At 38.8% G+C, this 11,278-nt stretch overlaps 2 protein-coding genes across 9 annotated transcripts; one reads left to right on the top strand and one right to left on the bottom strand.

Moving 5' to 3' along the window:
- Positions 1-527: 527 nt before the first annotated feature.
- LOC103340995 (gibberellin 3-beta-dioxygenase 1-like) lies at positions 528-3,178 on the top strand. Its single transcript, XM_008244472.2, has 2 exons — positions 528-1,103; positions 2,480-3,178. The coding sequence occupies exons 1-2, from the start codon at positions 661-663 to the stop codon at positions 3,057-3,059; spliced, it is 1,023 nt and encodes a 340-aa protein (XP_008242694.2). The 5' UTR covers positions 528-660; the 3' UTR covers positions 3,060-3,178.
- On the bottom strand, positions 3,159-11,138 carry LOC103340994 (transcriptional corepressor LEUNIG-like). 8 transcript variants are annotated; one of them, XM_016796290.2, is made up of 18 exons: positions 10,817-11,138; positions 9,248-9,345; positions 9,045-9,153; positions 8,555-8,920; positions 8,376-8,464; positions 8,179-8,263; positions 8,020-8,086; positions 7,802-7,851; positions 6,828-7,121; positions 6,525-6,692; positions 5,909-6,151; positions 5,263-5,380; positions 5,039-5,148; positions 4,701-4,850; positions 4,370-4,525; positions 4,145-4,261; positions 3,727-3,933; positions 3,159-3,608 (listed from the first exon to the last, which is right to left on the bottom strand). In XM_016796290.2, the coding sequence occupies exons 4-18, from the start codon at positions 8,909-8,911 to the stop codon at positions 3,465-3,467; spliced, it is 2,355 nt and encodes a 784-aa protein (XP_016651776.2). In that variant the 5' UTR covers positions 8,912-8,920; positions 9,045-9,153; positions 9,248-9,345; positions 10,817-11,138; the 3' UTR covers positions 3,159-3,464. The 8 variants fall into 8 exon arrangements, with proteins under 8 accessions (XP_016651776.2, XP_088899618.1, XP_008242692.2 ...); XM_089043492.1 differs by having other exon boundaries at positions 9,252-9,345; positions 10,817-11,136; XM_008244470.2 differs by having other exon boundaries at positions 6,525-6,704; positions 10,817-11,055.
- Positions 11,139-11,278: the final 140 nt, after the last annotated feature.

Raw genomic sequence — 11,278 nt, 5'->3', positions numbered from 1 at the left:
TCCTGAAAAAATATTGACACCTGTTTGAAAGCTAACAGCACTTTGCCCCAAACCCTGCGAGCCTTTCGTCTTCTTCTCTCTTTCGATTGCCATGAACCTCCACGAGCAAAGAGCTGGAGCATTCACACCCGACCCGAGAATCCAAATCATTTAAAAGTACAAGATCTTCGTGGGCCAGTGGCTCATTTGTTTGATCCAATCCAATCCAATCCAATTCAATATAGTTTTTAACAGCACAACGCAAGGCATGGCTCCTGGGCCTTTGATTTCTCTATATACACAAGGCATGCCTCATAAGTACAACTTACTCTTTTGGTACATTTTCTCTAAGAGAGAGATAAGAAGAAGAAAAAAAGAAAAAAAAGAGAAACCCAGAAAGGAAAAAAAGAAGAATGGGGACTGACTGAACTTGATAAAATGAAGTGCTGGGTTTCAAAGTTTCCCAAACGCCCGCCCCATTCAATTCTGAAACTGACTTTCACATAATGACAGATATCATACATACATAGGGTCAAGAAATGCAATAGAAAAGTAGATTGTAGCTGCAGTTGCAACACTTGCCCTACATGCATCTACATGTAACTTACATGCCACACCCATTATCTCAACGCAGTTCAAAAGGGTTCTCATTCTCAACAAGAAACCCACAAAATAATTACCATGAACATCCACCTCTCTTCCCACCACCTCATCCCTCTCGACTTCAAATCCCTCGTCTCCTTACCCAACTCCCACACTTGGGCTCCATCCTCCTCCGATCACCACCCGTTCCCCGACTCCGTACCGGTCATCGACCTATCCGACCCGAATGCCACCCCTCTGGTCCGGCGTGCCTGTGAGAAATGGGGTGTGTTCCAAGTCACCAACCATGGTGTTCCCATGAACCTCATCAAACAAACTCAGCTCCAAACCCATCGACTCTTCGCCCTCCCCAGAGACCAAAAACTCCGGGTCCTCCGCTCGCCCGATGGCTTCAGCGGGTACGGCTCGGCCCGCATTTCTGACAACTTCCCCAAGCTGATGTGGTCGGAGGGTTTCTCGATGATGGGGTCTCCGCTGGAACATGCTCGCCAGCTTTGGCCACGTCACCACGCCAACTTCTGGTACGTGCCACAGACAAATAAATAAATAAAATAATGCATCTCCTGCTTGTCAGTTTAGTATTTTTTTTTTTAAATAATGCTAAGCTTACCACATTATGCACTATTTCTTTATTTTTATACCACATTGTATACCGTATCGCTAATAAAAGTAGAACTCACCAATATAATGGGATACACCATTCGTAGTTTTCTTTTTGTAAATGTCTTCAAGGATATATTAGTAATTAGATCATGTTCGTTATGATCGATGAATGAAAGGCCAGGCTTCGGGACGTTACGTGGCGGGATATGGGTGGTCTAGAAACTTAGCTTCCAATACGCGAGTTTGTGCTGGTTCACGATCCAGATGATATTCTTTGTCCTTCACTTCACGTAGTCCTTTTTCGCTCATGAATCACCAACCCAACCCAACCCAACCCATACACTAGAATCTAGATTTTGACCCAATAAAAATAAAAGTATTCTTATATTTATATGTTTGGGTTTGTGCTTAAACATTTTTTTCTTTTTTCTTTTTTTCTTTTTACTTCCTTAGAAAGTTATGTTTACTTTGGATACGCATAACAAGTAAGAGCATCTACAGTGGAGGGATATAAATTCGGAGATGTAAAGCCATTTTTGCATCTCTTTTACACCTCTGAGGGGTGTAAATATGTTTTTTGCTCCAATGGGGAGTGTAAATTCGGGGGTGTAGCAGTAGATCCCAGCCTTTTATGTTGACTTTTCTTCATTTTTCTTCTCTTTTCTCAGGTGGGTCCCGCCTGCAAGGGATGTAAAATAAAATGTATATTTACATTTTATTTTACATCCCTATAGTAGTGATGTATATTTACATCCATTTACATCTTCCCATTTGAGACGATTCCTGTGAACTCGGAATGTATATTTAACACACACCCACATATATACTCCCATTGTGGCTGCTCTAAATATGGTGGTTGTTTTTTATGATTTGAAGATCGAAGTCAACATCAACTTGAATTTAAAAAATGAGTTCAATTAAATTCGACATAATGAGGCATAGAATCCCTATAGTCATTAAACTCACGAAAGACATAAAGTCCATAAAACACAACACTGATTTGGAAAACCCTACGATAAAGAGTAGGGAAATGCTACACCACTCAAAACCGACGAGCGACGCCATCAATGCAAGACCACAACTGCCGAAGAGAAACCAATAACCAAAGCTACAAATAGAAAATGGTGGTAAATATGATTGTTGTCTGAATCTTAATCCTATATTTGTCCGTATATATTTGTCGGAATCTCAATGTACTTAATTAATGGTTCATATTGAAAACAACGTATTTGTCAGTATATCTGTGTCGTACTTATTAAACCAAATCCATATCCTAATCTGACTGGTGATGCAGTAATGTAATGGAAGAGTACCAAAAGGAGATGAAGGGACTTGCTGCAAAACTGATAGAGCTCATGCTTCGATCATTGGGCTTGAACAATGAAGATGTCAAATGGCTCACACATCCTCAATCCTTGCTTCAACTCAACTCATACCCAGTCTGCCCAGACCCGACTCGGGCCATGGGCCTAGCCCCTCACACAGACTCCTCATTGCTCACTTTGCTATACCAGACCACTACAGGCGGCCTGCAAGTCCTTGTGGACGGGGTTTCGTGGGCGCCGGTGTACCCAACTGCCGGTGCGCTTGTTGTCAACGTCGGGGATTTAATGCACATACTATCCAACGGATGTTTCAAGAGTGTAGTCCATCGTGCCATTGTCAACAAAGTGCATCATCGCATCTCCATCGCCTACTTCTACGGCCCGCCATGGGATGTGAAGATATCGCCGTTGATGAAATTAACCGATCACGATCATCCACCTCTCTATCAGCCGGTAACTTGGAAGGAGTACCTTGGTTACAAGGCAACGCACTTCAACAAGGCGCTTGAACTCATCCGGAATGATGGTGGAGAAATACAAGCCAACTAGCTAGCATTCATCTTTGATTTCAACTCATCTTTGGTTTGGCTGATTGTACATGTAATTTGTAAAATGAAATGGTTGATTAGGTAAAATAAAACATTCGGCTATCTTTAAGTCTGCCTTCATTTACGTTTTGTCTAGCAAAATATCATTTACATTATAAGCCCCTGTGAGTTGAAAGAGATCCTTTTGATCAAGTTTGACATCAAAGTTAGGCTGGTTGGCCTTGGTCATGGTCCAACAAAATTCTTCTATGGGTTAACTGGGGCTGGGTTAAAATCTAAAACCCTTTTACCATACGCTAAAAAGATAACCCAGTAAAGAACAAACAAAAGCATCAAATTGCTGTCTCCTTTGGGATGTGGTAATGGAGAAGGTAATCCATTTTCAAGATAAAACGATACAACTTTGTCACTTCCAGAGCTTGACGCACTTGTCGTGGCTAGCGGAAGCAACCAACCCGGTAGCATCTGATACCGCCAAAGAAGATACTAGCTTGTCATGAGCATGCAGAGTCATTGTCTTGTTCTCGTTCATGTTCCAAAGCTCCAAAGTCTGAAATCCCACCATTTCATATCAAAAACAAAACCTCACTAAGCATCTTCAACAAGAGCAAGTCACCGGGTAACAAGTTCATCTTTAATGTAAAGAGAAGTAGAGCAGTATAGCTTACCTCATAACAGCCAATGACCAACAATGAAGGACAAGTTGGATGGAAAACACATGTATTAAATTTGTTGCCAGAACAGCTCAACTCATGAATGCATTCCCCTCTGACACTGGAGCCAACTGACCACACTCTAACCAAGTCATCACTCACTGATGCTAGAAAGTCACCAGAAGGATCCCAGCACACAGAATGGACAAGGCTCTTATGGCCCTACAATGAACAACGCAAGATATAAATCAGAAAGCATTCATGATGAACAACAGCATATGAATCGCATCAAAGTAAACATGTATTAGTGGGCTCTTACTGATAAACACTTCATTCAAGCCCAAATGTGGACACAACTAGTGCCCATTCCAAAATAAAGTTTAAAAAATTAATACTACAAATGTTAAGAAGTAACGGGAAGTTCAGAAGAAACCTGTAATTTACGCATGCAAGCTTGCGTCTCGACATCAAGGATGGATACATAATTATCAGCTGCAGCTGCAAGGTTTCTTCCAGCATTGGGTTGAAACCTCATCTTAGTTGCACCACCCTGAAAAATATAGGTAATATTATCAAAAGCCAAAGGATTTACTAAACGGAGAAACAGAATTCTAGTATTCCCTATATAGTATAGACAAATTAACATCATGTTTTATACCTTGAAAACCAAAGCACAACTACCATTCTTGATACTCCAGTATCGTATCTCACTGTTGTTATCACAAGAGCAGAGAAGGTCCTCTTTACTAGGGTGGAAGTCCACTGACGTTACAGTTGTAGAATGCCCCACAAAAGTACGAAGTGAATATCCAGGCTGCACAACATTTTTTTTATGCATTCATTACATAGATGAAATAAGAATCGAGGGTTCAGTAATTTAGTGATGACAGTTCAGTAGTAATGTATAAATTTGAAGATTAAAAATGAAAAGTCAGTCAAAAATAACATGATGTAGAATTTAGGGAAAAACAAAAAACACATTGACTAACATTATCAGCATCCCAAACCCTGACAGTTTTGTCAGCAGAAGATGTAGCAAGCCTTGACATGCTAGGACTAAAACGAACATCAGTTATCCATTGAGAATGCTCTTCAAGTGTAGACTTTACAGTATAGGACTCAGTACACCACAATACAGCCTGCACCATAAAATAATCAAGTAATCATGACTACTTTGTGTTTCTATAAGCCATAAGACTAACTGGAACAGTATCAAAACTTCCATCATTCATATTCGCAGCACTTTTCCTTTTTTTAAAACTAGATAGTAATATAAATTTGGTCATGCACAGAGCCTATATGAAAAATTCAATCTTCCTAGGCCTACCTTTCGGTCATGCCCACCAGTGGCAAGTGATTTTCCATCTGAAGAGAAGTGACAGCATTCAACTTTACTTGCACTTGCAGCAATAAGCTGGACTTCCTTAAAAGTGAAGCCTAATTTCATCAAGAAAATGTTAAAGCCTTTTGCTATATTTCTAGTATAATATAAGACCAAGGATGACATAATTAACAAAGTTTATCAATGTCAGATGTTTGCATTCATCGTACCTTTGCTGACATCTGAACAGCGAGCAACTCTACCTCTAGGGTCAGCATCATCATGTGATAAGAACGATTCAACATTATCCTCTAAAGATCCATCGTCCACAAAACGGTCCACATCAGTCTGCAATACATAGCTTAGTTACTGACTGCCAATGGAGTTCCAGGAACAATCCCTCACAAGTAAACACTTCGTGCTTTATCACAAAGAGCACACTAACCTTAATATGAAAATCACATATGAGGCAAGCCTAAAAGCATAATCTACCCACTAGGACATAGCAACATGGAGAAAAGTGGAAATTTGGTTAACATTTCTCTCATCCAATGAATTATCCACATTTGGTAACTCAAGCACACTGTAGTCCGTACCATTTAAGTTACTAAGAGGAGCAGGGGCATAGTAAGAAAATACAGAAACATTGAACCTTTCTAACCCCTTGAGGTAAACTCTGATCTTTTCCTTCTCAGCAATGGCACATTTTTTATGGATGGAAAAGTTAGATAGGAAATCAATTGAACCCATTAAAGCAAATACGAATCAAGTTTGATGCACTCATCAGTGAAATGTTACAGATTGTGACTCCAAATCAAGTCACCTTAAATGCAATCAATACAAAGAAGTTAGATATAACAATGATAAGTTTCTAACCAATTTATTTTGCGCTGATGCAAGTGAGCCCAAACCATCAGAGCCAAACATAAGTAGAGACTTTGAGGAACCACCGTTATGGGATAAAGTTGGCACAGACATTACATCTCCTGGTGTATGGGTAGAAGGCGTTGAAGGTGAACTGGGAGATGGTCCTGTGGTATTAACAGTCCCTGAGCTATTGGCAGGACCTGAAGATGACACTGGCTGCTTTCTCTTTCGCCCAATTTGATTCTTTGAAGCCTTAAACCAGGAAAACGAAATGAGAAAAGCAACACGATATAACAATTTTCAACACTGATCAAGTTCACAGCGAAAATAAAGACTAAAGACAATTGACTCTGAAAATATGATTAAATTCAAGTTTTAATACTATAATACAAGTTATATAGGGTGGAAAGGTAACGAATGTGAAATATCAAATGTGAAAAAAGCATATGTCATGTATCAATAGTTTAGGATTTGTAAAAATTAGGATATGCAAAAATCTCCAGGACATGTGGATATATTTGTAAAACACTTTGCAGAAAGATCAAGTTGGAAAAAAGAAGAGAGAGATAATAAAAAGGACATATAGCTTCATAAAGTTTGAATCCGATAGCCAGTAATAGAAAACCTGATCATTCCCTTGTAAGGTGTTAGCCATGCTACCATCTGCCACAATGCCACCAGAACCAATAATTTTTTCTTGCTGCTGTAGGTGTTGGCTTGAACTCTGAGATTGTTGACTTGAAAGAGGATGCTGCGAATACTGTTGCTGCTGTTGATTGTTGCTTTGCATCTGCTGTTGCTGTAACTGATAAGTTGGCTACTCATATAAGCAAATATATATGGGAAGCTTAAAGTTCACAAAGATCCTAATGACACTAGCTAAAACGATGAGTTTTCTTAAATCCAGATGTAGAAGAAGAAATGATACCTTCATAATCATATCGGCATCCGCACGAGGTAATACCGGGCAACCAACTTGTACTGGTGATCCAACGTTAGATACGTCAACAGAATTTAGTTGACCATCCTTCCCGAGACCCGTATTTTGATTGTTGAGAAGCATTCTCAGCCTTCTACTGTCCAAGTCATTGGCAGATGGGGAAGCCAGATTTTGTTGTGCAAGCATAAGTTGCTGCTGTAGCTGAAGTTGATTGAAGGGTTGAGGGGACTGCATCAAAGAAGTTTGCTGCTGAAGAATCCCAGATCGAAACCGATCAAATCCCTAAAAAGGTGAGATGATTAGAAAAGAAACTATAAACCCAAAAATGCAGATGCCAACAAGCCAGTTTCATCTTTGGCAGCATGGGTAATTGCAAAAAATGCTCTTCGTTTCTTTGCCTGCATTTAAAATCATGTTGTCTTCTTATCAGTAATGCCAATGGAATGTGGCACCAAATATTGCTTAGCACACTTTACACAATCCAACTTGAACAAGTTTCCATTTCAAGATATTACCCTCATCTTTTTAAGGTGTTATTTCAATTTTCCTTCAACAAGAAGATGTCAATATACAACCCGACTTCTCTAATAATAGGTCATAAAATCTTGCATGAAACAGAAAACATGTTCCTCAAGTGGTGTTACATATTTTTAGTAAAAACAAAAAATGAGAGAGAGAGAGAGAGAGAGAATTATATTAATATGTATATCTAAAATAAGAAGATTAATTGTTAATCATCCTTAACCTTTAGGTGTATGGTATTCTTAATTCAATGCCTTAAGAATATAGCATTTCCTCTAAAAATTTCACCCATCAAGTACTCCATTTTCTGTTTGACTTAACACTATAGTTAACTATTGGCCACAGAATAGCCCAAAGACCAAACAGAAAACATGAATTAGAATCATATCAAGTGGAGGGGGGATGCAAAAGTAATATCAACACTGGGTATTCAGTTCTACCGTTAAAGGCCATCCTTTCAGAGTCAAATTGTTACTGCCTTGATTTGATCCTGAAATGAACATATGAATCATTCATAGGAGATAAATAGATACCAGAAATAAATTCAAAGAGCTTTCGAACTTTTACAGTTTTCTTATTTATCTGTTCAAGTTTCACACCCAAAACCCACCCAGAAATTCCCCGTACAGAAAAAAAAAAAAACAATATTAATCAATACCATGAGCACCAATCAATGATCCTTCTGGAGCAGCAGCTCTGGGGTTCATCATCTCAGTCTTTATGTCCTGTTTCATCATGCAAAGGATACCCAAAACAAGAAAAATCAAACTGTATGGATAAAAAACGAAGTATGAAACAGATCGCTGATGATAATCACCTGTGTCGAACCAGGAAGTTGCTGACTCCGGTTGTGAGCTTGTTGAAGATTCCCCAACATACCTCCAGGTCCATGCAGCATTTGACTGTCAGGAAGGATTTCAACCACTTTCATATTAAGCATCAATTGCGCACACAGAGCATGTGTTACACCACAATGCTGAGTAAAGATAAATATGGAATCTTCAAGAGAAATACCGAGGAGGCTGGCCACCTGTAGTGGCGGCTTTCAACAATGAGGCATGATTGGAATCCAGAAGCTGACTCATATTATCACCTAATCTTTGCTGCATGGCGTATGTATTGTGAGTTGATGAATAGATGAAAGGAATCTAAAATATAAAGAACATCTTTGAATCTATGGCAAAACTTATTACCTTGATAGCTGCATCATCCAAACCATCCCTCTGTATTGGAAGCTTTAATCTCTCCTCATACATTTTTGTTGCCATTGAATTAGCAGTTGCAGGGTTCTGCCTCAAAAGAGGATCATTGCCAACAAGCCCATTGGCAGTGCCATTTAGAAGCTGGGTCCCATCTCGACGCTGCTGTTGCTGCTGCTGCTGCTGCTGCTGTTGTTGTTGTTGTTGTTGTTGCTGCTGCTGCTGCTGCTGCTGATGCTGCTGCCTCTGTAACAACTGCTGCTGCTGCTGCATTTGCATTTGCATTTGCATTTGCTGTTGCGGCTGAGGCTTCTGCTGCTGATGTTGCTGCTGCAGCTCCCTAGCCTTCATCACTTGAGTCTAACACATCCAGACAAACAGTGAAACATTTCAAATAGAGAGAAGTCCAAACAATTCCATCTATATTTATGAATTGAAAGAAAAAACATCAGAGCCAGGGTTGAAGTCCAATATAAATCCGCACCTCAATGTAAGATGCAGCTGCTTCTGAGTGCTTCTCATTCGTCCTAGCAATAAATATGTCCCAAAAGACAGACCACCATTCAAAAGAAAGCCACCAGGTGCATCTATAGCTGGAGCAAGAGTAAGATCAAAGAAATGTAAACAAGTTCAGAAAATCAATTCACAGTATGCAGTGAATCTCTTTTCTTTGGCATATATACTTACCTACAGGATCTGTAGACACTTTTCCTTCATCTTGAAATGCCTTTGCAGAAGCATGTAATTTTCTCTTCATAAGGTAATCATATATATACACATCCAACCTGTGATCCACACAAATTATAAAACTTCCACATGTCAGGAATCCAAAAAACTTTAACTTCTGAAAATTAACATTGGAAGAAGGTCCACAATGCAAAAACATAAAATCTGATACGATGCTAATCCACCAATCCAATGACAAGAAAACGAATGAAAATATCAAACATTACAATCTTTGAAACAAATTCTTCTCACTAATTAAGTTTTTTCTGTCAGGCTTAGTTGAAGCGAATTATTTATTTTCTAGAACAAACTGAATCAAACATGAGATTCAAAATGGAAATTCTTTTAAGAAAGTCCTCAACATCAAAAGACATGTACAACAACAACAGCTTTTTGGATCTACAATGTCACCCATAATCTGGGAGGAGAAAACAAGTAACTCAGCTAGTGTGTTGTTAGTTGAGGAAAAAACTCAAATTTACCGAAACGCAAAACAATACAAATTAGAAGACTGAAAAGTTAAGGGCCCGTTTGAAAACCATTTCAATTTTAGTTTTTAGTTTTCATTTTTGTGCTAGAGTATAGAGGAAAAAGAGTGAGAATGGAAGTGAGGATGAGTGTGGAGATGGGATTGAGAGGGAAGATGAGAGAGGAGGCTGTGAGGGAGGAGTAACAAAAGTGAAAACAAAAACAAAAAACCAAAATCTATTTGAAATTGTTTTCACTTTTGTTACTCCTCCCTCCCATCCTCCCCTCTCATCCTCTCTCTTCATCTCATCCTCACTCTCATTTTCCTCTATACTCTAGCACAAAAAATGAAAACTAAAAACTAAAACTGAAATGGTTATCAAACAGGCCCTAAATTTCTTTCCTCTTTTCCTGTTTTTTTTTTTCTGGAGCAGGGAAAAATATGAGACAACTGCAGATACAAAGATTCATCCAAATCAACAACACCCCATCTCAACCCTCAATCCAACCAAACAAACGTCACAAGCAAAGCTTGGAAAAATAAAAGGGGGAAGAAAGGAAAGAAAACCCAAAGCCAGGCAACAACAAGAAGCATGAATATATTCATATATGAAAATATGGAAGATATCTCAACAGCAACAGAGCCCTTCAAAAACATGTAAAAAGCAAAGTACCCATTACAGAATAAGGTCACAAAAACCCAAACCAGAGAGACCAAATCGAGCCCCAAAAAAAGACACAAATTTTGCACAAGCCAACAGCAAAGGCAACAACTTACCCAGCGTCAATAAGCTTGAATGTTATTCTTTAAAAGAAATAATTAAAACGAAGAAAAGGCAGAAAATTGAACCCTAAAGAAATACCCGTTTGAACAAAGATAACAAAAACAACAGTACCCAGCAAAACTGAACACTGAAGAAAGAACCCTAGAACCAAAAGCTCACTACAAATCCCCGAAGTACAAGTGGCTACTACCATGATAACAGCAAAACGAAGAAAAGGCAGAAAATATCAGGACCAAAGTAACGTTAAAAGAAACAAGACGAAGTAAACAATACTTACATTTTATCAGCTTCCCAATTGGTCTGACTCTGAGACATGATTCTGAGATTAACAGCAAGAGCAATTTGTAAGTAAACCCGAAGCCTTCGACACTTAGCAGATAACGAAGTCGAATGTCGGAGAAATTGTGTTAAAATGCTCAGGGTCCTGTCTTCTGCTCTTCGGAAGCAGATGGAAGTTTTTGTTTTGTTTTCTCCTTCACTCTACTTGAAAGTTGAAGACGATAACCTCCTCATTCAATACTAAAATAATATTTTTCATTTTTGTGGTTTTTTTTCCTTTTTCTTTTTCTCTTTTTTTCCTTTTACTTTCCTTTTGATTATTTTTATGAGTTTTTTTTCTTCTTCTGTTTTTGGCAGGCGTAGTGCTCCTTCTTCTTCTCACTCTTCAATTCTAAAATGTCACGCAACCGGTGCATTAAGATGGTTGGCATTCACTTATATTTATTTTTTCTTTCAAATT

The sequence above is a fragment of the Prunus mume genome, linkage group LG8 (genome assembly GCF_029339155.1).
Source record: "Prunus mume cultivar Tortuosa linkage group LG8, ASM2933915v1, whole genome shotgun sequence".
Lineage (NCBI taxonomy): Eukaryota > Viridiplantae > Streptophyta > Magnoliopsida > Rosales > Rosaceae > Prunus > Prunus mume.
This window is presented reverse-complemented; position numbering and strand designations above follow the sequence as displayed.